Consider the following 27,157-nt stretch of genomic DNA (forward strand, 5'->3'; position numbering starts at 1 on the left):
TCAATCCAAAAGGGGGTTGAAGTCAGGACTGCAGGCTCAGTTTCACAACAAGTAACCCTTTAACTCATGTGACAGTGCTGCACAAGTTCTGACAAAGGAACTGGACCTTGGGGTCTTCATGTCCACACATAACTACAACTTCCCTTGCAGACAAAGAGTTCAGTGGAGTGAAATATTGCAGGGTTGGAATATCTTCCCCAAGCCTCTACGGTCACACTGGTTCTGAAGAAATGAATGCAACCCCATGAGCACCTTCAAGAACACACTACCATAAAGTATGCTCTGTCTTCAGCGTCTGTCTGATCTACTGTGAAGAGATGACACATTCAATACTTAGAGAGGTAAATGTGCAGCCAGGAGGCGTCTTTGTTTAAAGCATACTGTGAAGTTTCAGGCTTTCATTAAAAAAAAAAAACAAATCCAGTGTTAACAAGATGAAGTCCAAAATATTCATTGAAAAGCTTTATTTAAAAACTGTGTTTGCAGGAAGAAAGTTGAATTGGTGAATATTGCAATAAGCCACAACTTGTGTTACAAAGTGTTCTCTGAGTCACCTGTACAGTGAACATCATGACAGATAAGACAACATGTTACAAACACTAAACCATGAAATGCTTTGTGCTCAAGCTTCTGAGGCTGAAATCACGAGTTTGCATTAAAATGAGAAACATTAAGTATCCTAATTTAAATAAATACTTTGCATGTCATGATGACTTATTGACGTGGGACTTGCTGCATCAAGATGTGTTTTTGCTTCTGGCTCAATGAATCGATCAAACCAGCAAAATCAGTATTGATCCGTGTCTTTGGCCCCTGACACGGGGTCACAGTCGCTGAAGCTGGATCCTCTGCAGGAAAGACACTGATTTTTGTTGGCCTCCATGTTCAGGAGTTGAGTTGTTTTTTGCTATGGCTTTGATTGAATACAAATCACACTAATAGTTATATTTCATCATTTGGCTAATAAGCCCATGAAGAGAAAGTTAAAAAGGTTTGTAGCAAGACAGATACCTTACTTAAAAACCCTGCTACCTCTGTTTGTTTCAAACAACTTTGAACTACCAAGCATTATTTCTCTTATACGACCTCAATAATCCCAATGTATTACTTGAACAATTCTAAAAATTAGAAAAAGGGATAACATTTCACAATTTCCTTAAAAAAATCAATAGTAAGGCAGCAATGGGAAATAATGACAAAAAAACAGAGCAGTGAATTTATGAGCTTCCATTAGAGCTCAGAGAGAAGCCTAATGAGTCCTCTCTATTCATTTATCTCCTCTGTTAGCATCAGCCTCATAACACACAATATTGTTCATGACTCTCTGACACAAACACTGATTTCAGCCAAAAATAAAAGAGGAAAATAAATAATGAAAGTATGAGTCAGTGACGGGGACTGCACTCTCTGTCTGTGTGTCAGTATTGTTGGATGGAACAGAGTCTGTTATAAAATGTTGTTTGTATTTTAACGTGAAAACTCTTAAATCTCTCTGTGGATACAGATCTTCGAAGATTATGTTAAGTGTTTTTTTTTCAAAGCCCCTCAGAAAATAAAAATCTGTCCACTTGAATCATAAATAATGCATTTTAGGAGATTACATTAGTAAACTTTGAGTTATACAACCACAATATTTTCATCAATATCAAATATCACAAGTCCACTAAAAACCCTGATACGTCTCCAAACAGCAGCAGTTCAACTCTGGCCGACGTGTCCCTTCATCGGCATGAACACACACTCTTTATTTTATCTCACCTCATTCCAACATGAACTGTTCCACTGCATCACACACTCATTAACACACACAACATGGAAAGATCCACCCCTGCAAAGCCTCCCTAACAAATCTACTGGTTCCTTTATTGATAGAGACGTCTTCTAAAAGCAACAGAGCCCAGCTGTTAAGTCAGTGAGTACCGAAGAGTACAGAAGAGGATTAGGGCCACTGAAAAAAATTCAATTAAGGTCCAATTTTTTTCAATATAATTATTATTGTTCTGAGAAAAGTCAGAATTGTGAGATTAAAGTGAGAGTTCTGAGATTAAAGTCAGAATTGTGAGATTAAAGTCAGAATATGACTTTTTTCTCATAATAATAATAATTTAAATATAATTTAACCTTAATTTAACATTTATTTTGGGAGAATGGTCCAGAAAAAAAGGAAGAAAAAACCCCCAGCAAATTCTAACTTTAAAGTCAGACTGATGAGAAAATATGTAGATTTCTAAAAAAAAATTATGTCAGGAAAAATAATTGTTAATGGCTTAACCTCCCTTTTTTGTGGCACTAATCCTCTTCCACAGCAGAGTTAAGGCCTTCCTGTAAAATGAAGCGTGTGTTTAGTCAGAATCAAAAGCATTTACTGAGTGAGAAGTTCGAACAGGCCAGGTAAGTGAAAGTATTGAGAAGAATAAACACATAGTTGATCGTGTTACTTCATTAGTTTTGTTCCTAGTGAAGAAAAGTATGGACAAAAAACATCATCTTTTTTTTGCAGATTTGACCTTTAAAGTAGGGAGAGGACTGAATTCAAAAGGTTTAGAGGTAAAGCTGATGTCTGCCAGCTTGGTTTCTCACCATTTCTTTGGATGGCTTTAGTTTTTAACAAGCATGTCTAAGAAAGCAGCTGTAGTTTCTTCTTAGCCTTTTCCTTGATATTAGAAAACGTGTTTCTCTGAAAGTCCCTAAAGTCATCCCCATCAGACGACAGGAGAATGAGAGCTCTAACTCTTGCTTCAAAGATGAAATCTGTCGAAAGTGTTCGCATTAACACTGAAGGTTAATAGAGAAACATATCAAATGCATGTCTTCTTCCACCTTCTTAACACAGCACTGAAATAAATCCCTCATTTAATCATCATTCCTAATGATGAACCAGGCGTTAATATGGTTTAATAAACCGTGAAATATCCTAAATGGGCCAATTTCAGGTTGTCTTACAGATGTTCCCTTCACATCAATGTCAGGCTTCCTTTAAATGAATCTTCTAATTAGGAAATTCAATTTTGGACATGCATTATGGAGCAAAAGAGATGGAGAAAAAATCTCAGTTGTCAGAGATCCATCTCGTTAAATGTGTGACATACAGGACTGAACTTCAGCATCACAAGATTGTGATATTTTGGACAGAGCCAGAACCAAATGTCTGTCTAAAATATTACAACAACCATCAGATGGATTGCCATGAAATTGTGTACAACGATCTCCAGAGGATGAAACTTCATCACTTTTCTGATCCACTCCCTGACATTTCATTTAGTGCTGCCATGAAGCTCATGTTTGATGAAATTTCAAGTTAAAAAAGGGTTTAAGGAGAAAAGTAAAAATAAAAAAACCATCCTGTTTATGACAGAACTCTCTGACATGATGGCAAAGGATATTAAGACCAGAAGGTTTGATTCAGGAGACAAGTTAGAAACAACTGACCCAAAATATTTACAACCAAAGTGATTTGTCAGTCATCCATATTAAAATAAACCTCTTAAATCTTACTTCCACTCACTTCACAAACAGACACCACTGATACAGCAGCAGTTAAAAGAACAGAACCAAACAACTGTAGCACAACACAGTTAAATAGGCACGGCAGAGCATTGGCAAATGTAGTGCACATTCAATGATGTGGGTCAGTCAGTATATGGCTCTCTGTTAGACAGAAGTTCATTGAGGAAATGATGACGGTCTGGTTTTGTAGTAAAGATGATCCAAACACACGGAGCCTTTCGGGCGGAAGAACAGGAAGTGATGGAATAAGTAGAAGAAGACGTAACTGTATACATCCTTCAAGTTGTCAGGGATCGCTAAACAGCAATGACTCAAACTCCTTCAAGTGAAGACAATAACTCAACTTCAGTTCTTGCACGTGAAAGCAGAGAGAATGAAAGCATGTGTATTATGTAGAAAACATTTACACACACAATTGTTTGAAATTGATGGAGTTTCCCTTTAAAGTCTGAGCTGCAGCTTTAGTTACTTTCTCTTCATGTGAAGTCAAACAAGTGCAAAAATTAAATGTTGGCGAGTAAAGTGAATGTTAACTCACTCACTGAAACATGTTCAAATAATGTGACACAACAGAAGTATACATTCATCACTGAAACAATGCTTTCTGTGAACAACCTGGACAAAAAGAAATCATCATCCAGGACTAACTGACTCAGACTCTTATCCTTTGCCTTCAAACTGGGACATGAACTACTTGACTTCTGTCACTGCTGCACTTCATGGAAAGATAACTCAGCAATGTCTGTGACAATAAGCATCACAGACTGGATTTCAAAAGAACATAACCTTCATCTGTGAAACTGCAGAACTTAAGTGCGTTAAACTTCACCAACAATGTCTTAAATCATTATGTTTGTGTACACTCTGGATTAGGGTTTAAGTCCCAAGTCTTCATTGAGATGTGCAGAAGAGATTTAAGGAACTCTTCATTTCCCTTTGAACGAGGCAGCTGCTTCAGAGCTGAATCCGTCCCTCGACTTCACATCACCCTCCGCTTCTTCACACTCCGGCTGGGACAAAACAGACGTCCTGAAATTATCTGATTATCAAATATGTCGTCTTTTTTATCACTTCAGTGCACAAGCAGGTGCAGAGGGTGTCGCCATAGCTAAGACTTTTACAAATAGTGTGTGATCCCTCCACCAGAGCAATCAGTTCAGATATAAAATTAGCTTCACATGCTCCATAGATTTCCATTATTGATTCCTGCACCAAACGCATCGCTGAATCATCTGAATTAATTTAAAGTATCTTTACCACGGTTACCCCAGCCGTGACGGGCGACTGTTGTTTGTTGTTGTGACATTGTTGTTGTTTCCATAAACATAAATACAAGAACCAACCCAGCCACCCACAGAGTAGAACCCTCCCTGTATCTCCTCTCCAGTCTGCTGCTCGTCAGACCAGATCTTTAAAAAGTGTATTTTACATTGGAGACCAGCTCTTACAGAAACATTTTCCTTAGGAAAAATTAAGAACATGGAAAAAAATGAAGAAAATAATCACCATGTAGAAACATCACGGCACAGGTAGACAGCACAGATCGGCTTCTCTGCTCGTACGGCAGTCCAGCTAGGACGGTTGTTGCACGTGGATCCAGAATGAGGGCCAGTAAAAGCCTTTGACTCATTAAGGACTCAGTGATCTTTACACACAGCTTCTGGAATAGAGAATGTCACTTGGGTGGAGTGGGCCATATAGGGAGAGGATGGGCCTCTGTGTTGAAAATGTACTTGTCTAGACTGAGCTGGTCCAGGTCATCAGAGAAGAGCAGGTACATGTACTTCAGGGTCTCTCCAAGGAAGAAACTCTCCATCTTGTCTCGGGGTCCGGGGTTGGTGGGGTCTCGGACGTTGCTGATGGACGTGTAGCCACCATCAGGCACCTGCAGGATGGAGGTTAGGTCAAGTGATTTAAGGATTTGATGGTTTGGCACTACATGCAGTATGTTCTTGGAAAATATCTTCTAAGCTCTTGTGGATGACCATGAGTCGAGTCCTGCTTCTAAACAGACCAAAGGCTGATTTATACTTCTGTGTCGCCCCTACGCAGCAGGGGCTGACACGGACATGAGCACCACATGCTTGTGCGTCGATGTGTCCGTGTTGCGCAGCAATTCTCTGCCGAAAAGCTTGAGGGCAGTGTGGTCTCTCTGATTACCAGTCGCCTGCTTCCGGCCCCGCTACGATCTCTGTTTACTTTTCCACAGCGATTCAGAGCGTGTTATGTTAAACTACAGCTGATACATGTTGCTGTTTATCATACAGACATGATTACATGAAGAATAGAGAGGAGGAGATGAAATACACGGCTGATGTGCGGTCGATATGTAGGGATCCCGGAAATGCTGTAAATGCAGGACATACAATGCCGCTGAGCGGACCATTCACGGGGCTTGCGGCTTGTGTCGATTCCACTGGTAGTTACATTTTGGAGGAGGTGCACCTCAGCTACGCGCGTAGGCCTGCGTAGATACGGTAGCTACCTGGACCTCCATAGGCTACGCCGTCGGTTCAACACAGAAGTATAAATCAGCCTTGAGGGGGCAGCTATGAGGAGCCCACACCTCATGTGTTAAGGGCTTGAACCGGCAAGTAGAAATAGATCCATTTAGAGGCAAGTTAAGGAAATATGTAACTTCTTATTATTACCTATTTAGTGTTAACACAGCGGTTTGAAGAACCTGTTTAGATGAGGTTTCTATGTGGTATAAATAACTGTAATATGATGACAGTGACTGTCTTAGGACTTTAAGTACCGTTCATTCAGCCTGCAGCTCACAGATTTAGTTACTGAGTAATCATAATGTTTTGATGTAATCAACATTATCTCTATAATGTTATATCTTTATGATAATAATCTGTCAGCAAGATATCACAGAAGCAAAGTAAACAGGGCCAGTTGTCTTACATAATGCGAACTGTGACTTTATAGGAAAGTCTCATAAGCAGTTAAAAACTTCTACAGAACATTTTAATTAACTTAATCACAGACAAACTGCAGAGGTGTGATGGTGATTTTAACAGCACTGAAGTTGGTCTGCTGTGTGTACCTTAGTGTATCTATTGAAGCTCTGCATGATGTCCCATCCCCAGTCTCTGTACTTGGTGTCTTTGGTGAATCTGTACATGTAGAACAGACTCTCCACGGTCTCTGGTCTCAACAGGTTGTGTCTGTCTGCAGGCTGGAGGAAACAAGAGGAAAATCATCAATGAATATCATCATGAGAGAAGTACTTCTTCAGCTTCGATTTACTTCCATCCGACAAAAAAATGAAGTTAATCTTTAAAAACATCAAATCAAAAAAGCATCATTAACATAAAAGACAGAAGATAACAAGAGGAGACTACAGAACTTAAAAGTACAGCTGTTAGTAACAGACAGACTCGTACACATACTTCTTTTCACTCTTAAGAAAACAAAGACAGTTAGATTTGCTAAGTGGAGGGATCAATTATAAAATAAAATAATAATAATAATACATTTTATTTATATAGCACTTTACAAATACCACACAATAAAAGACAGAATAAAAGACACAAACTAGAAACACAGTGGATATAAAACATTAAGAGTTAAAAGCAGTTCTGAAGAGGTGAGCTCTGAGCTGGGATTTGAATGTTTTGAGGATGTTTCGGCAAAAATCAAAGACTAAAATGTTTTTAGTTTTCTTCCACTAAAACTAGACTAAAACTATAAAGGGCTGAAAAGACTCAAATGTGACTAAAACTAACAGGCATTTTCGTTTAAAGACTAAGACTAAATCTAAAATAGCTGCCAAAATGAACACTGATTTAAACATACTCCTAGAAAATAAATAAACGCAGCCTTCTTTAATCCAACAATTATTTCCTTAGTTTGAAGTCCTAATTTAGATTGAGCTCCTGAAATGTTTGGAATATTTCCTCCTCATATTGGAGGTTAATGGAGGTAGCAGTTGAGATGAGCACAGAGATATTGGATCTTTTAAAATACCCGGAGCATTTAATTTAAAATCAAATGACTGATTTGACTGAGGAGGGTCAGGAGGGTTACGCTCAAAAATCCCATGACAAATTTAGATTAGCTGATTAAAATTTAATTCAGCAGCTCCCCTTACAATTCAGTGCCGGGCTTGCTCACTCATTGAGCTTATTTCCTATTACAGAATAAATACAGGACACTGACAGTAAAACAGTGCCTACACATCCATTCAACGTAGACAAAGATTTGAATGAGAGGAGAGTTTCACCTTTTTTCACATGACCTCACCTTTTTTGAGAGATCAGGGAATTTATGAGCCAACAGTACATCTATAGGTAGAGATATCATACCTGAAAAAGGATGTATAAAACTAAAGACACAACAAGAAAACATGCAGAGTATCTGCTGTCATCTGCCTCACCTTAACAATGACATCACGTCCGTCACTGGGCTGCAGACTGAAGTGTGCGATCTCCGGGCTCAGTCCGGTCTCCATCTGTTTGTACATCTGATGACACGTCTCCATCAGCTGCACGGCCAGATCCATGTGGTCCCCCGGGAGGCCGTTGTGAGCTCCCAGCGCCAAGGTCCCTGGCAGGAAGCACACGAGGTGGTCCTATCGGAGACAAGAGAGGGAAAGAGAGATACAATCGACGGGAACTGAACTGTGAAATGATGAGAGATAATGATAAGAGCTGGAATTGATTGGACTGGCTAATAGAGAAAAAGACAGACTGAACATAAGCTCGCACAGGGACCGATCAAACAAAGCACAAAGGCTTATTGACTTTACAAGGTAGTCATTGTCTGTGCGTGTGAGTTCATTGAGTTTTGGCACTGCGTGTGAAATATCCTCTGACAGTCAGCAGTCTTGTGTTGTGTGTGTTAATTCAACAACAGGAGATCTACGTAGGCCAAACATACATGGGTTTCAAAGTATCATCCATGTGATTCTGTAACATTAATTGCAGATCTACCATCTTAGGGTTGAAGCGGTTGTGGTTCAGCTCTCCAACAAAGGTCAAACTGTGGGGCCCCGTCTGTCTCACAAGGTGTTTCCTCACTCCTTCTATGGCCTGGAGGTAGTCCTCCAACAGGCTGCAGGAAACAGAAACAGAACATGTTGTAGATCTGAACATCAATTTCTATTATATTACACATATTAGCCCAGTCTGTGTGAAGGACTTCTGTCGCAGGAGAATGGGCAGACTGGTTCAAGATGATAGAAAGGCAACAGTAACTCAAATAACCGCTGGTTACAACCAAGGAATGCAGAATACCATCTCTGCAAGCACAACACGTCCAACCTTGAAGAAGATGGGCTGCAGCAACAGAAGACCACGCCGGGTGCCACTCCTGTCAGCTTAGAACAGGAAACTGAGGCTACAATTTGCACAGGCTCAACAAACTGGACAATAGAAGATTGGAAAAACGTTGCCTGGTCTGACAAGTCTCGATTTCAGCTGCGACATTCAGATGGTAGGGTCAGAATTTGGCGTAAACAACATGAAAGCATGGATCCAGCCTGCCTTGTATCAACGGTTCAGGCTGCTGGTGGTGTGATGGTGTGGGGGATATTTTCTTGGCACACTTTGGGCACCTTAGTACCAACTGAGCATTGTTTAAACACTGCAGCCTACCTGAGTATTATTGCTGACCATGTCCGTCCCTTTATGACCTCAGTGTACCCGGTATCTTCTGATGGCTACTTCCAGCAGGATAATGCTCCATGTCACAAGTCTCATATCATCTCAAACTGGTTTCTTGAACATGACAATGAGTTCACTGTACTCCAATGGCCTCCACAGTCACCAGATCTCAAACCAGTAGAGCTTCTTTGGGATGTGGTGGAACGGGAGATTTGCGTCATAGATGTGCAGCCGACAAATCTGCAGCAACTGTGTGATGCTATCATGTCAATATAGACCGAAATTTGAACATTTAACTAGCTAAATACTGCGATGTGCAATGCTCATGATAGATTAGGGTGGGGTCAGACTGAGTCTTACCCTGTCTTAAAGTTGGGTCTCTGTTCATAATTTGACATAGAGGGGTTAGACCTCCTATGTTTGTAAAAGCGTCTTGAGATAACGTTTGTTGTGATTTGGCGCTATACAAATAAAGAAAGATTGATTGATTGATTGATGAAATGGATGAAATGAAATATTAAAAGTGGTTGAGTAAAACTTCAACTTCTGGTCTGAAGTGAAACCTGTAACTTTGGTTTAGCAGCCACACAGCTTACTTTCTTACACTTGTCTCTGTGCTTTTAAACATTAAACATTCCAATCACATCTTTGCATCAGTGTTTTCTCTTCTGCCTCTGAGGTGATTGATAGTCAGTCAGTTTTATGGCTCTGATGTTACACCTTTAAATCCCTTTTTTTCTCCCACAATCACCAACGACCTAAAAATTGTAATTGTTGTAATTACTCGTCTTCCGTCTTGCCTCCCTGGATCCACTGTTTGAGCAGGTATTCGTAGTAGCTGTCTGCTCTGGCTCCGAGTGTGAAGATCCCTTTGTGGGTGAACTGGCCACTGTTGGTGTTGATGAACATCGGCACCAGGCCATCGTGTTTGCCTGGAAGCTTGTGGACCAGCCTCATCACCTCGTTTGCAACATCCTAGAAGGGTTATGAAAAGAAAAACATTGGGAGTCCATCTATGAATGAGATACCAAGCGGTCTCGCTTCATACACTGCTGTTCTTTGGGCTGATATGTATGAATGATATTTGTTTGAATCTATCACAGGACAATTAGACATAATTTCACACTTATGTTGCTCTTACAAAGCCACAGTATGTCTGGCTGACTCAGACAAAGACAGACATATTTTTAAGTTAATTTCAGACGAGGCTGAAAAGAGAATAAATCACTGATTAACTAAAAACATGGAGGACAACAAAGCAAACCAAAGCTCATTGTTGTCACTTCAATCAGAAACACTGGTTTATTTATATTTCTTGATGTCTGAGTTTCACTGAATGAGAGCCAGGATTTTAAATAAACAGAGGTACTTGTGCTCCAGTCAAAAGGATAATGCTGATGTTAACTCCCTCCATCTTTTTCCCTGCTCCATCTTACAGAATTGGACGTTAAGTCGAATCAGAATCACGTGACACAAACACTACATTTAGCTCCCAGAGATGATCCATGTACCTGGTACAGCGGGTCCTGGGTGATGCGGCTCAGCTCTCTGAACTCCAGCTGAATGCTCGTGACCTCAGCCAAAGTGCTGTCTGATGTCCATCGAGGGGGGTGAGCCGTTCCCCTTCCAATGTTGACATCTGAGAACGGGATCTTTGAGGGGGTTTTGAAGGCAGGCATCAACCTGGACCCGAGATCTTTCTTCAAGTGGAGAGGAAAACCAACAAAATTACAGAGGAAAATAACTCTTTCTGACCACTGTGCATCATGGAATACATTTTCAAAATCCAACTGCTTCAAACGTTTCATCACAGCAAATCTGAAGTCAGCCGAGAACTTGCAACATAAATAAATCAGAGGAGGTACCTTTCACCTCATCACAACTACAGCTTTTTGCTTTAATCCAACTTATAGAAAAGCTGAACAGACTGTAGCTCCCAGAACACTTGACAGCATCTTGTGTGACTCACAGCTTTCTCAAAGAAGAGTTGGTCTCCTGTCAGATGGTAAGTGCTCAGCAGACCTCCGAGGACACGAATGGTTGTCTCAAAAAGATTCACGTCCACGTTCTTGTTGAAGGTGAGATCATTCTCCACCCAGTTTCTCGCTTCTGCAAACTCTGCGATGACACAAGTGAGAGGAAGAGGGAGACAATATATTATTTAATGCAGAGCAACAAGAGATATCATCTGTTAGCTCTCAGCTGCTGACGCCAAGCAGATGTGAGGACTGACTTAAGAGATTTATGTAAGCTCACTTCTCTCCATCCTTGTCATGAGACCAAAAATGATTATTGGATTTAACTTTTTCTGTCTATTTATGCAAATTCAGTTTTAAAAATGTCACATTTTGTACGTTATGAGCCAAGAAAAAGGATACAGAAAACTGCAAAAAAGAACGTTTGCTCCAGTGAAAACAAATAAGAGCAAAGAGACATTAACTTCATCTTTTAGTAACAGGCCCCTATAGGAACAAACATTTATATAGGGTTTTATATTTCGTTCAACTATCAGGGAGGTGTTTTAAGTTTAAAGCATGTTTCGATGTGAATCAGCTGACTGAAGGTGTGACGCTCAGCTGGGGGCTGCGGCTGAGTGACAGGTCTCCACAAGCGCTTTTTTTCTCCGCCGCTGGACTGATTATGACCCGGTTGCTCTCCCGGCTGACACCTGACCACGTTCACATGCTTATTTTTATCATCAATAAGAAGGAGTAGACAGAAAACTGGACACTGTGAGTCTGAAATATGTTTCTGTTCAGTTCCCTTGTTGAAGTCTGAGCCTTCACTTTTATGACTGTGTGTCCGCAGAGATCATGAGCCTGCTCCACATGTTGATATTCAGCGTCTTTAACATTTTGAAGACCTGAATACAATCCGTAGATATTCAATACCGTCAGTTATATACATTGTGTTGTGAAGGAAAATTTGATTCAGGGAAAAAAAAAACACATTTGGCATAATTTTTCACATTGAAAACTTTCACCTTTTTTTAATGATTAATCGATCATTAACATTTTCAAAGATCGATCACGGAAAATACTTGAAATTTACATCCTTAGTATGCACAGAGCTCTGCATCATATCTCTATTACTAGTATCAGATTATTTGTGATAAACAGTACCTTCTTTCAGACCCAAAATCCACATGGTGTCCAGGGAATCAATGAGAGTCAATCCCAGACCGAACCACTCGCCAAAGGATTTGGAGATGGGCTTGAGCTCATCGTGACCCCAGGCGTAGCTCTTATAACCTTTCCATGCATGTCTGAAGGCGGCCCGTACCGCCTCCACTCTGTCCACTATCCCAGTTGAAACTACAAACAAAAGAATGAATCAGAAATGAAAGTGTGATCTTCAAATCATGAGGTCCTTCTTCAGGGAATACTCTGTGTCATATGCCCCTCTGAGCACAAGGTGTGACCCTTCATCTGTTCAGACTGAGCGTAAAAATCAAAAGGTGTTGGGCTTTAAACGGAGTACAGCTACAGAGCTGGATAACACTATGTTAAGGAGTCTGTTTGAGGAGAAAAGTTTCTCAGTGGACCAAAAGGTCGGACAAGTTTCTGGTATTTCTCAATGACACAGGAAGACAGTTCTTTGTTTGACACCGTGGTCACACAAAACAATACACATGAGGTCCTGTTGTTTATTTGTGGGAGCTAGTCGGGGGTAATTTTTGCAGGATTAGTGGATTATGATTCTAAAATCATCAATCATTCAATCTGTAATGTTATCCCACTTTAGAGCACCCTTTTGGCCAAATTCTAATGAGTTAAGTCCAGTACTTACCTTCTAGTGGGACAGGGTCAGCAGGGTCGGCTGGGGCTGGAGGTGCTGCAGCCTCTTTCTCATTGGGTGAGGGTGGAGGTTCAGAGGCCTGGTCTGCTTCAATCATTGCTCCTCTCCAGCTGCTTGACAAAAGCAGAAACCTGTCACTCACCTGAAATATTAATAACTGCTACTTTAAAACTGCAACAAAGACTGGAGGGCCGGGCTGCAGCTAGAAATGCTTTTATGAGCATCTTCACAGAGACAACCTAAATTTTTAAACACCTTCTGCACAGGTCTTCAAAGGGTTAAAATAGAAAGAACAAATAAACCACCTGATGATTTTCTTTTCCTTGTCTTCCTCCTCTCCTTCATCTTGAGCCACCTCTTGCTCTTTCTTTTCTCCACCCACTGTGTCTGACATATTTCCATCTTTCTGCAGGATTGGTGGACCTCGCTTGATTGGGAAAGGCTTTTTCTGTGCAAAACAAAAACAAACAAACAAACAAGAACAAACAATGGTCAGTGTTAAAACACAGGGAACAATACCAACCCTCCATGGAAGATGACTCATGTGTATTGAGACATAAGATCAGAAAGGGTTTTATATCATAAGGGTCTATTCCAGTCCAGTAAATACAAACCTAAGGCGCAATGTAAACCAAAGTCAGTCATGTCCTTATTTGGGAAAAATTTGTAATCTTAATATCGTCTGAACCGTCACTTTAGAAAAAAATTCACCCCCCGTACAGTGTTTGCCGATAGAGAAATGAGCTTCATAGACCGAGGCCGTTTTTTGAACCAGGCTGTAAACATGTTCATTTCGTCTTCTTTGAATGGGTGTGTATGTGGTTTCCGATGTTTCTGCAGCCAGCCTCAAGCGGATTCTTGATGAATTGCTGTTTATAACACTTCTGCATGGGCATCATATTTTGAGACCGGAGGTTGCTGCTTGATTTAAACATGGTCACGTCTGTTGGATGGATGATTGGCCTGCTTAGCAGCATACTTTCCATCTGTTCTTCAGTAACATACTTGTATGAACATTTAAAGACGGCCTCTTTGTGCCCACTATCTTCAGACATCACGCTTATCATAACAAATTTTTGACAGTTATTTAATGTCTTTGTTGCATTTGAAACAGTTTTCCTAAAAAAAAGCATCATGACTCTTCCTCACTTATTGGATACTCCGTCTTACTTTTGTTCTTCTTTTCTCTGGACACATGTCTGTTCATCTTTCTCCCCCTTGACACCATAGCCATAAGTGACGGCTAGCTGACTCACCTCACAGATAAGTAGAGCTTACTGTTGTCTTGAATATTTTCATGTTAATCTGTATACAAGACGATCTCACGGTTGCAGATGTGTTTGGATGAACAAAACCCTGTCTTATATTTGGTTCACTACGGAAAGTGCAGTGAGAAAGACAAACAACTCTGTCTTTTAAAGAATTTCATGATTGATGTTAGGGTCTGCTGAAATAAAGAACAGACACAAATCTAACCTTGAGGGGAGGTTTAGGCAAAATGGGCACATTTGGTCCTTTGGGCTCCAGCACAGCATCTGGAAGAACAACTGGACCTGCATCTGGCCCGAGAGCTGGCCCAAGATCTGGACCAAGAGCTGGCCCGAGAGCTGGACCAAGAGCTGGCCCGAGAGCTGGCCCAAGATCTGGACCAAGAGCTGGCCCGAGAGCTGGCCCCACATGTGGCCCTGCCACAGGAGCCGGAGCTTTATCTGCATCTTCACCCAACACAGGCTTCACACCTGGAGGAGCAGCCTTCAGCTCTCTGTCATTCAGCTCCAGCCAGTCATCCCTGTCAGGCAATCCTACACACAAACACACACACAGGGTGAACAAGACAAGAAGGTAAGTCCACAATAATTCTTCTAGTTCAGAAATAAAACTAATGATGTCAAACAAAATATAAGACAAACATTAAAACAGAGTCTTCTAAAGGCTGCAGGGAATTGTGTTCCACTTTTTTAAAAAGCCACCCTGACCGAGTCCTCTCAAACAGTTTAGTCAAATTTAAAAGCAACTTGTTTTCAGACTCATGTACTCTGGAGAGAGATTTCCAGGGAGCTCAGATTCTTGCTGTGACAAAATGCTAGCATAGTGGCGAGAAAGCCCCGACAGGGAAAGAAACAGAACCATTTTGGATTCAGCTACCTTAGTGTGGACGTGGTCTGAATATGAAATGTGGTACACACAGAGGTATAAAACTGTTAGAGCAAGCAGGTGTGAACAACGAAAATGAGGCTAAAACAAATCTAAACAAAGAGAAACTATCACAGCGTCTCATCACGCAGAGATTTACTACTTTACTGCAATTTAGCCTCACCGCCAAACACAACACACAGGCAGTCCAACTCATTCCAATCAACTAGTCATGAAGCAATACCATTAAAGTAATGACAGACTTTGTCCCTGCCAGTGGTGGCATTTATATGTGTGTATGAGAGAGCTTACAGTTCATGTGGGCATTGTTTACCTCTCCACTGCTCTGCCAGACTGGGATAAGATAGCAGTCCAAATATGAGCAGCAGGGCCAGCAGGAACAGGATGAGGCTTCGCTGGAGCCGAGACAGCTGCTTCCATTTCTGCAGGCAGAAAATAAAACACAGAGCTCACTACACAGAAACACGTCTAATGGCTCTACATTCAGATTATGAGCATTTGTCAGCAGATCTAAATGTCCTCCTCACTCTTTAAATATCTTCAGAACGTCTTAACGCCTTCTTTTAATAGCTGAGTGAAAGGAAACGCCCGCTGGCCTTCCTCATTAGGCTTACCCGGTACAAACTCAACATCTCGCTCCTCCTGACCGCTCACAAATAAACAATCTAACCAACTCCAGTGTTGATGCAGAGAGGAGGACGGAGCTGGGGCCTCTCAGGGGAGAATGCTAACAGGCAGTGAGGTACGACTCTGCTACCTGCTCTAATTAACACCTGTGCAACACCGAGAAACTATTGAGCCATCGCCTGCGAGCTGTGACGGAGCCCACAGCAGACTTTATCTCAGGGGATGATTTCATTTTACTTTGCTAAAGTTCATTCAGCAAAACAACACAAATACATTCTACTCAGTCCAATGGTGCATCTTTACAGAATGTGTAGGGAACTATTATTGACCCAGAATGTTTTTCGTAAATGGGTGTGACATTTGAGGCTTTACTTCAAACATGCATGAATGATATGAGCCCCATGGTGGTGTGAATAGTAAACCCTGAGCTTTCTAGCGTTGTAACACAAGGTGTGTCCAAAAGAACGAGTGGTCTGGCAGTGAACACACTTTATTGTAGAGGTTGTTGTATTAAACGTAGTGGATGCTGCATTAAAATTCCAGTGGTGTACATCTCTAAAGCAGGCTAAAAGACACTTTTTGCAAAACCTACCAATGTCCTTTAGGGAGGATGGGACTTTCTTCTCATTTCAAACCTTTTACATCGCTTTAAGAAAACAGAGCTCGGACTGAGGCGGAGGAGATGTAGTTTAAATGCATGAAGGGTAAGTCAGATATTGAGCTGTTAGAAAATGAGGAGATGTTGACTGTCAGCTGTGGAGGAGCTTTTAGAACAAATTATTGCACGAGGACTAGAAGTTAGAGGTAAACTGAGGTTATGAAGTTTTAATTAAAATGCATCGACTCAAGGGAGGAGTGTTTGTCTTCAACAACTCCGACAACAGAGTACCTCTATAAAGATTAAATGTAAAAGAAAAAAATTCACCCCCCGTACAGTGTGTGCCAATACAGAAATAAACTACGTAGACCCAAGCTGATTTTTGAACCAGGCTGTAAACATGTTTATTAATGCTGCAAAGATCGTCATACAAAGATGTATGAGGTTACGGTGTTTCTGCAGCCAGCCTCAAGAGGATTCTCGATGAATTGCAGTTTATAACACGTCCGCATGGGCTTCATATTTTGAGGCCGGAGGTTGCTGCTTGATCTACCCAAGTGATTCTGAAATGAGGGTACGTATACCCCTAGGGGTACATGGGAGTTCTGCAAGGGCTATGTGACAAATGTAAAACACAAATACAAACAACTTTATCAACAGCATTTCATTTTTATTTCATGGAACATGAAATAGGGCACTATTTACAAATTGTCACAAGGGTTGATTGGCACACTCGTTGTCATGCATGGTGAAATTAGTTGGAGTGCGCAGACCCTACATTTGCCATCACTGTAACTCAGACAGTGACTGCATGTAGCCTAGTTGAGTAGGCCCTTATTGTTAGGCCTATTTGTTTGGTTCTTTATGTTGCTATATAGGCTGGCCTAAAGATCGATTCCTGTTCATGTTCCTTGCTCATTTTATGTTAAAATGCATTAAGTTATGTAGGCCTGTCACTTGTCAGTGCAATTAAACATCCAAATTTAGTTCTGCCTTCTTGCCTTTTTTAAAAGATTTTTCCCATTAAAATTGTGACAACCAACCCCATAGTGTGTGACAACCATCCCCGTGATGGGGTTGGTTGTCACAAAGTGTCAGAGTGTCTTTGATAGTTAATTGCCTCTTTGTTACAATGAGTTGGAAAATGAGAGGGATACACATTTCAAGCCAACACCTAAAGCTTCAATTTAATGTAGGAATGACTTTTGAAAGATGTTTTGATGATGAGCAATCATCAAAACAGAAAAAAGTGTGACAACCAACCCTGTTCTCCCCTACTAGCTGCCTCAATCTTTAATTATTTCTGAAAAATATTGCACTACAAAAGCACAGAATTTGTGTTATCTTTCATTTCAATGTTATTATGGCACTGTAAAACCACATGCATACATTTATTCATGTTATTTTCGCGTATTATTTCCTGTTTTTTTTTCCTCTGCGGGTACTTGGTTGAAACTGTTTTTGAAAAGGGGTAGACAAGCCAAAAAAGTTTAAGTGCCCCTGCTCTACCCAAAGAAAACCATCAGATCCTCTGCTATCGAGAAAGCTGTTGAGATTACAGACGGTACAAAAGACATTATCATAAACATATACAGTTGTTACATTTCCTTCACTATTTTATTAATATGGATGAACTACATTCCCTTTTCATCTAAACTAAAGTTATTAGTTGATATAGTCACTTGACAAAAAACTAAACAATCATCTAATGCAGTTCCAGCTTGATGAAATCTAAGGTATACAAATTATAAATATATGTTTTTAAGCTCTGAGGTTCAGTCTTAACATTTTAAACACACTGTATCTTTGGTAAATATTCAACACTTATGGTATGTTAGCTAGCTGTTCTCATAACTTCACAATGGGCCACAGGTTTCTTTACAAAGGTGGAATTTGCCCAGGAGTGGTCTCATGACGCAGCAGTAAGTGTCTCTACAATAATGTGGTGACAGGTTTCATGTCAAGTGTCGCATGGTCACAAGAGCAGGTCTCATTTACAGAATGAGCCTGTGAGATAAGGTGAACTTTCAGGGTGGATGGTTACAGACAATGATTAATTCCCTCAACCTGCAGTGAGGTGGTGAGGTGGAGGAAGGGAAACTCACTCTGCAGGTTTGCTGCAACTCACACGCACGTAACCACTGAAGCATTTCTTTGGAAATGCCGAAAAAAAACATGTAGAGGAGTCCTTTTTTTTTATATATATGTGTGCAGTTTTTGCTGTGTAAGAGGAAAACACTCAGCCAGGAAGCCAATCTACAAAAAAAGGTTTGCAAAGAGCAGATGTCTCAGGATCCGTACACCGTCATCAAATTTGACGACCCACGTGTACCAAGGATGGGGGGTGTGTGAGCCAGATTGAGGTCTTTACTATAAACCTGGCCCTATGGAGAAAAATATCTCCTGATATACTGCTGAAATAAAACGTTACAGATCAGTCGATAAGAGCACTGGTATGCCTTTTCAATTCAATGGAACTAATAAATTACATTTATGTTTGCTGACGGAGCCGTTTCGCTCGTAGAAAGAATAGCTGGCTGAGTAAATCATGTGGAAATGATAATCAATGAGGTTTTTGCTGACACTCTTGATGTTATCTGCTGATTAAAGTTACATTAAAATAATGTTACAAATGAAAATTGTGGTTTTATAACAGCATTTGAAATTAAACTAATATGCATAATTCTGAAGGAACATACATTTATTGGAGGAAAAGTCAGAGTGTGTTTGCAAACGTTAAAAAAGTTAAAACACTGCTATTAAACTGTTTCGCCGTGTATGTGCGGTTCAATCTCTTCTACTACAGAGGAGTAGCTCATCAGCCAGCGCAACAATCTAATAAACTTTCTGAAGTCTACATTATAATCTTACAACATGCATCAAACTTGTTATCTAAGATTGGGACTATCTATTACAAGTGCAGCTAATGAAAACACCACACAAAGCCTCAGGAGGAGGTCTATAATCAGACAGTGAAGTGCACTCACTCAGTGACTGAGACACTGTTTGTATACTGAAACACTTGTATATCTGCATCCATTAAAAAAGGTTCATTGGGGCATCTCCTGATTGGGATTGCAAGCACACCAATTTAAAATCAAACACAATTCATTAACATACTCAGAGGGATAAGAACAGATTGTGTTGTCAGCGCACATTACAAACCTCCTCAGACGATTTCCTGAACTTCTTTATATTGCTTTGAGCAGGAGCAATAATTAGAGCAAACTAAACAAAGCATTCAGACTGAGGCGAAGTGTTTGTTGAGTAAACACATTTACCTGGAGTGTCTTTCTGTGTACACATCAGGGTACACCACTGCGCCTTTGGTCAGCACAGATCCTGATCATGTTTGTTCCCCTGAGAGAGCTGTACTGCCTCCCATTCCCTGGTTTCTACCACTGGGTGTGTGCGACAGGTGTCAAATTTTGTTCATGATGATGAATTGCAGGGTGTTAAATGACGCAACTTGTGTATGTCACACTGCACGCTAAAAGCTGTGAACGTCTCAAGTGAAGGAACCTATCATCAATTGATGAATGAATAAACTTTCAATCTTGGTACTTGAAAGATTTGAACTTAGGCCAGTAAACCAAGCAGCAACCTCAAGTGTTGAAAATGAAGCCAATGAGGAAGTGTAAAATTGCAGTTCCTCAAGTGTCCACTTGAGGCTGTGTGCAAAAGTCAAAGAAGCCTTGAGGGCAGTGTGGTGTATCTGAGAGTTGGTCGCTTGCTTCCGGCCCCGCTACGATCTCTTTTTACTTTTCCACAGTGATTCAGATTGTGTTATGTTAATCTACAGCTTATACATGTTGCTGTTTATCATACAGACATGATTACATGAAGAATAGAGAGGAGGAGATGAAATACACGGCTGATGTGTGGCCGATGAGCGGGGATCCCGGAAATGCTGTAAATGCAGGGTATACAATGCTGCCGAGTGGACCAATCACAGGGCTTGTGGACAGCATCAATTCGATGCGTGGTTATATTTTTGAGGAGGTGCATGTCAGCTATGTGCGTAGGCCTCTGCTTAAGTACGGGAGCTACACAGACCTGCGGCGTAGGCTACGCCGTCAATTCGACCCTTAAGTATAAATCCGGCTTTAGAGCCCACATCAGAAGGCACATTTTTACAGTACAGTTGAACAAGTTTACAGCCTGGTATGAACAAAGTTTTGAATTCTATACTTCATGTCTTCATTCCCAAAATCGGCACAGGTTCACAATTTTTATAACTCATCTGTTCTGATTACATTACAGCTCAGATTTGTGTATAGTTATGCAGAATTGGGGGCAGAGTGCAGCTGTTTGCCAAGCTTTGGTGTCACCTCAACCTCTTTGCCTGTTTCTGGATCAGCCAACAGTTAGTTGGAGTCAATATGGTGACCGCCATCTTTAGACTTCATAGAGCCCCTTTAGAAACCACTTAGTGATATTACCATTTTACACATTCTATGCATTTAACTTATGAAACAGTCACACATATGTAAGCAGTGAGGTTGTACACACAGTTGTAGAGGGATGAAAGAGGAGATGTGGGAACATTGAAAGCCCCCTGAGCAAAGGAAAAGCAATGTATGACACATGATAAGAGAAGTGCAACACAATATTCCTGCAAAACCTGAAGATCAAAACCAACAAAGGAGACGAGGGAGGCTCACCGTGAGAGGGCGAGGGGATGAAAGAGTGGCAGAAGACATTTCAAAGTAAAGATAACGAGATTAAAGAAAATGTGAAGAAGGCACAGGAGAGACGGTGAGATGAGCAGAGTTTGTTTTATCTCTCTGTAGTAATCAGACAAATAATGTGCTGAGGAGAGGCTTTTATCAGAGGAGTTTGAAAGTTCAGGGCAGACGGCTTCACAACAAAGGAAGTGTATGAAAGGAAGAGTGAAAGCATGGGATCGATTTGTTACAAAAAAAGGAACATGTCTCAGAGACAGAGATGATCTATCTCAGCCAAGAGATCAGGCGCAGAACGAGGCAGAGGGATGTTTGCAGCTTTCTGTACAATCTCTGTCAGACCTGAATAAACCATTAACCGGGACTGAGCTATATGATAACATAAACAGTCAACAGATAAAGAATCATCTGTAATTAAGTCGCAGTGCAGTACAAAATTTATACATATTAATCTCCAAAAATGCGCAGCAGTAGTTGGTTCGACTCCTAACCACGACCCTTAGCTACATGTTTTCCCCCGCTCTCTGCTCCATGCATTTTCTGTCAACAACGTTGAGCGGCAACTGACAGGGAGTGCATTATTTAGTCCTGTTAAGGTTTTAATTGTGCAGTTAATTAATGAATTCAAGGCTAATGCAGAGATGAACACAAAGTGATCCAGAGAGGATCCAGAAATAACTCATTCATGATTTTGTTTCCTGAAGGTGACTACTTTCATCATTGTCTCCTCATTCAGATCACACTTTCTTTCTGCACTTATTCTCTAGATTTAAAGTGCTGCTGCTTTTCTATAACCACTCAATAATCACATAGAAAGATACTTTCCATCTCTCTACAGAAGGGGTGTCCAAACATTTTTTTTAAAGAGGGCCACATATGATGCACCACATTTGGCCTTTTCTGAACAATTTCATAATTTTGATCTTGTCTTGTGTCATCTTTTGTGTCTTCTGAACTTTTAGTGTTCATCCAGAACATTTTCACATCATGATGAAAACATTAATTTGAAAACCTGTCAACTTTAACAGTTCTTGTGTTTCTTCTTTATTGCCGTCTTGCAGAATTCCCAGAGCTTTGGCTTTTATACAAATAGTCCATGTGAAGATTTTCAAGATGTTTCTGGATTGACTTTAGTTTTGTTTGTGCGCTTCAAAGAAACTGCAAATGTACAGATGATTCAGAATGTGATTAATTTCTGTGCTATAAATTACATGTTTTAAGATAGAGGCTTGGGGCCATAAATAAATGGACCTTGGGCCGTGATTGGCCCCGGGGCCGTACTTTGGACGTGCCTGCTCTACCGAATAAACACAAACAAGGACGCATTGATCACGAGGAAGTAGTGAGCAGGTCATATTCAAAGAAGGTGAAGCTGATTTTAGCTCCTAGGCTGAAAATAGATGACTTTGTGATGATCTTAAATGAGCCCACATGTTAACAACTTTCACATCTAAATAAAAAAAAACGTATTTTCAAGAGTCAGTTTGTTTCATTAGGGGAGACTGTTAAGGCTGGTTTATACGTGTCACCCCTACTGGTCAGAAGTTTCTGCAACTCTGTCAATTTCTCACAATATATGCCCTCCAAACCTGCTAAATACAGCATACAAATCTGGGCAGCATGTGACTGAAGAGGTGTCTCATGTTAATTTATCAACATCACTTCATAAAAAGAAAAACATTCAAAAAGTAAAATATCAAAATAATCAAAAATCTGTCATGTGAAACTATTATATTTATATTTAGGTCTTTCCAGTGTACATTAAAACAAGTTTTAACATGAATTTTCATGAAAAACGAGTGAGTTATCCTCATTGAAGCATGATCTGTGAGAATGAAAAACACCATTGCACTAAATATTGATTTAAATGGTTAGTAATGGAGTTGATAATGAGATTAAAAAAAAAAGTTTATAGGAATTTTTTCGATTCTGACACTTTTGGATCATTAAATATGCCCATTAAATATGATCAAATTGAGGAACATTATTGCTGTTCCTGAGAAACAACAGGAGGGTTAAACTCAGGTTTTCTATGATAATTTAGTAAAACTCTATTAAGAGATGAGCTCTGCTGCATACAGCCACAGGAGAACTCACCCTCCAGCAGGACTGTCTCCGGTGTTTGCCATTGTTGTAGGAGTGACTGTGTGGATCACTGAGTGTCAGAGAGATGAAGTCCTTTCTTGAAGGTGGATACATCCTCTGAACGGGGCAGACAGTTGTAGGTCATAGAAGCTGCACTTAGAAAGAAACAAAGGAAACATGGTTAGCCTGACCATGGTAGTTTCATAAAGTATTGTACATCAACTTTCAGTGAATCGTATTAACATCCAATCATATCAGCATTAAAAATGTTCCATAATTCAAGGATAGCTCAAGGAAGGATAATGCAAGATTGTGGCAGGAGTTAGTCAACACTATAATAAAGCAATCTTGAATCATATGGCATGATGGAGTTTAGAGTCCATGCTTGTTGGTGAATCAGAGTCTGAGTGATCTTATATTTAAAAACATAAATTACAAGGTCAGGAAAAGGAAAAGTAAACCTAATGTGCAAGTTGTTTTTCTTTTTGCTACAATGGTAATTTGCTAACACATTTCAGTAACTGTATTAAATGTACAGAGAGGACGCTAGGATTGGACACTGTTTGGTTGATTTTTTCTTTATAGGAAGGGCATCATAAAATCAGCTTTTTCAAGCTACTTAAATCCAATAAATGTTCAATTAATTAAACGCAGCTAGATATACTGTAGTACTGGGGCTCCCAGAGTGTGGGTCGGGACACCCTGGGGGGTCGCGAGACACAAATGGGGTGGGGTTTTGTTTGTACTGTTAATTATTATTTCTTTATTATTATTATTATTATATATTTTTGTATTTATTATTTTTTCTTCTCTTTTTTGGTTTTGTATTACTTTTATTTAATTTGTTAACTTGTGGTGAACAAAGAAATACATAAAAAATGCAATAAAAAGAGTTGAATGACAAAGGTGATCTAAAAATAGTACATTGTACCCATCATAGTAAAAAATATCAACACAAATAGTAGCAAAACTTGAAATAAAAACTTGAAAATATAAAATGTAATGAGTTTTCTGCCTTTCTTTGTTACCAGATGACTCCTAAGTGTAGTGTTAGTGAACAGTTAATTATCAAAAGCATCAGTAGCAGTTTGTTAATTCATAACAGCACAGGAAACACAGCCACATGCTCATATAGGTAGGGTCATTTTCTGCAGACCAGCTAAATGAATACACATTAAATCACTTTGAGGGACAGTGGGGTCACGAGCTGAAAACTTTGGGAACCCCTGCTTTAGTACATACTGTACATGCATAAGTAGCTATATGTGTAATTACATTTAAATTTGCTTTGCAGACTCTCAATTTTAAAATATATATGATGTAACTCACATCAAACTGATACCATGCATTAAGATTTAAGTGTATGCGTCTATGTTTCAGGACCATGGACAGCTTACAGGAAGTATTTGTTGACAGTCTTGCGCATGCTCAAAAGCGCAACTGTGAAACGGTTCGACAGCACTCTGAACTCAGAGAAGAACTCTTTGAAAACACATATCACTTATTGTTAGTGCTCTGTTTTATCCGGAATCAAATCAAAAGTTTACAAGAATTCAGAGGCGTTTTGACCAGAGAAGTGTGAAGTAAAGCTGTATGAGATATAATGCTGATAATGTAAGGTACAGCACAGGCTTTCACATGTGCAGCTATGATTATCGTTATGTCGTGTCTCTGTACTGGTTGAGTATATAAATATCTTTAAATATGCATGAATAATATCACAGCACGTGAGTTGCTGTAACGTTTCCAGAAGAAGCAACAGTAGTAAGTAGATTAGAGCAACGAGCTAATTAGGCTAGTTAGGCTCATTATCACCTCAGAGACGCCCCTGCCTTCTTCAGAACTCTAACATGCTGGCAAACACATTTACAGGTGACTAAATAAACCTCCAGGTGTCTCTCTCTCACCTGTCTGCCTGCTTGTCTTCTTCACAGCGACGTTTTATCCTGAGAGCTAAACAGCTGTAAGCTAGCCACGAGAGGAAGCTCCCTCGTTAGCTGAGGTGGAGCGAGGTGACAAAGTCCGGCTGAGAGGAAAACCACAAAGTCCTAGAGGAGTTAGTCCGGCTGTCAGTCAACACGAAGACAATGTTAAAGAGAGGAAACTGGGAGAAACATGGCTAAAACATAAGGCTAAAGTTGGCCACTGAGGAACCACTGCCAGCTGAGACAGAGGCGGAGAGCTGACGGCGAGGGGCGTAATGCGTCATGACGTAGGCACGTATTGAGACTGCGTTTAACCCTTAACAAGCCGTGGTCATAATGTCCCAGCTGGTACCTGGCTGATACTGACAGAAAGTCATTTTCATTTTAATCTGGCTTTTTTTTTAATTGATCAAAAACTTCGAAAGTTACCTTATGATGAACTTTAGATATAATAATTTGATTTAGCAAATGATTCACTCTGTCAAATTGATTCTTCATTGAAGATACATTTACATGTGTCAATGTTTTCCTACCAGAATGTGGGACATTACACAAGCTCTGCACATCAAGACCTTACCTTGGCCCATATGTTTTGGCCCTACCCCTAATCCTAACCCTAACCCTAACCCTAATCATAACCTTAATCATAACCCTAACCTTAACCCTAACCTTAACCCTAACCTTAACCCTAACCCTAACCCTAACCCTAACCTTAACCCTAACCCTAACCCCAACCCTAACCCTTAACCCTAACCCTAACCCTTAACCCTAACCCTAATCATAACCCTAACTCTAACCCTAATCATAACCTTAATCATAACCCTAACCTTAACCCTAACCTTAACCCTAACCCTAACCCTAACCTTAACCCTAACCCTAACCCCAACCCTAACCCTTAACCCTAACCCTAACCCTTAACCCTAACCCTAACTCTAACCCTAACTCTAACCCTAATCATAACCTTAATCATAACCCTAACCTAAACCCTAACCTTAACCCTAACCCTAACCCTTAACCCTAACCCTAACCCTTAACCCTAACCCTAATCATAACCCTAACTCTAACCCTAATCATAACCCTAACTCTAACCCTAACTTTAACCCTAACCTTAATCCCAACCCTAACCTTAATCATAACCCTTACCCTATCCCTAACCCTAACCCTAACCCTTAACCATAACCCTAACCCTTAACCCTTAACCCTTACCCCAATCATAACCTTAACCCTAACCCTAACCTTAATCCTAACCTTAACCCTAACCCTAATCTGAGCCCTAACTCTAACCATAACCCTAACCCTAATCATAACCCTAACCCTAATCATAACCCTAAACCTAACCCTAACCCTAATCATAACCCTAATCATAATCCTAACCCTAACCCTAATCTGAACCCTAACGCTAACCCTAACCCTAATCATAACCCTAACCCTAATCATAACCCTAACCCTAACCCTAATCATAACCCTAATCATAACCCTAACCCTAATCTGAACCCTAACCCCAACCCTAACCCTAACCCTAACCCTAATCCTAACCCGAACCCTAATCTGAACCCTAACCCTAACCCTGATCATAACCCTAACCCTAATCATAACCTTAAACCCTAACCCTAACCCTAACCCTAATCTGAACCCTAACCCTAACCCTAATCTTAACCTTAAACCCTAACCCTAATCCTAACCCTAATCTGAACCCTAACCCTAACCCTAATCTTAACCTTAAACCCTAACCCTAATCCTAACCCTAATCTGAACCCTAACCCTAACCCTAACCTTAACCCTAACCCTAACCCTAACCTTAACCCTAACCCTAACCCTAACCCTAATCATAACCCTAATCTGCCCCAGCCCCAGCTCTGCTTACAGCAGAACTTTGTTTTGATTGGTCAGCATGGCGGCCATGCGGCCAATCACATGTGAGGATATAGGATACAGGTGATGGAGGTAAGGTATCAGAATTTTTTCTCAATGCCAACCTGCGCTGAGGACATTAATGACGTTTGCTCCAGTTGCTTCTGGGTCTGTTTGCTTGAGTTTGGTTCTTGTTCTGTTTCCTTGAGTTTGGTTCTGGTTTTGTTAACTTGAGTTTCATTTGGTTCTGTTTGCCAGAGTTGGTTCTGGTTCTGTTTACTTGAAATTTGGTTCTGGTTCTGTTTGCTTGAGTTT

The 27,157-nt window shown here is 40.4% G+C and overlaps 1 protein-coding gene across 3 annotated transcripts; it reads right to left on the minus strand.

Moving 5' to 3' along the window:
• Positions 1-435: 435 nt before the first annotated feature.
• Positions 436-25,265, minus strand: man1b1a (mannosidase, alpha, class 1B, member 1a). Of its 3 annotated transcripts, XR_004634913.1 has the most exons (15): positions 24,974-25,265; positions 23,079-23,216; positions 15,385-15,493; positions 14,394-14,719; positions 13,223-13,365; positions 12,909-13,027; positions 12,242-12,433; positions 11,089-11,237; positions 10,631-10,819; positions 9,904-10,094; positions 8,448-8,568; positions 7,892-8,086; positions 6,560-6,691; positions 5,014-5,392; positions 2,426-4,517 (listed from the first exon to the last, which is right to left on the minus strand). XR_004634913.1 is itself a non-coding variant. In XM_034709646.1 (14 exons), the coding sequence occupies exons 2-14, from the start codon at positions 23,178-23,180 to the stop codon at positions 5,183-5,185; spliced, it is 2,178 nt and encodes a 725-aa protein (XP_034565537.1). In that variant the 5' UTR covers positions 23,181-23,216; positions 24,974-25,265; the 3' UTR covers positions 436-5,182. The 3 variants fall into 3 exon arrangements, 2 of the variants coding, with proteins under 2 accessions (XP_034565537.1, XP_034565538.1); XM_034709646.1 differs by having other exon boundaries at positions 436-5,392; XM_034709647.1 differs by having other exon boundaries at positions 2,426-5,392; positions 23,079-23,221.
• Positions 25,266-27,157: the final 1,892 nt, after the last annotated feature.

The sequence above is a fragment of the Notolabrus celidotus genome, chromosome 19, assembly GCF_009762535.1.
Source record: "Notolabrus celidotus isolate fNotCel1 chromosome 19, fNotCel1.pri, whole genome shotgun sequence".
NCBI lineage: Eukaryota > Metazoa > Chordata > Actinopteri > Labriformes > Labridae > Notolabrus > Notolabrus celidotus.

Excerpts from the sequence above, each read along its gene's own strand:
- man1b1a (XM_034709646.1), bottom strand. The coding sequence starts at position 23,180 with ATGTATCCACCTTCAAGAAAGGACTTCATCTCTCTGACACTCAGTGAT. Across the intron at positions 12,434-12,908 it reads TGACCCTGTCCCACTAGAAG|TTTCAACTGGGATAGTGGAC; the intron begins GTAAGTACTGGA and ends TTTTGTTTGTAG. Across the intron at positions 10,820-11,088 it reads AACTCTTCTTTGAGAAAGCT|AAAGATCTCGGGTCCAGGTT; the intron begins GTGAGTCACACA and ends CTCCACTTGAAG.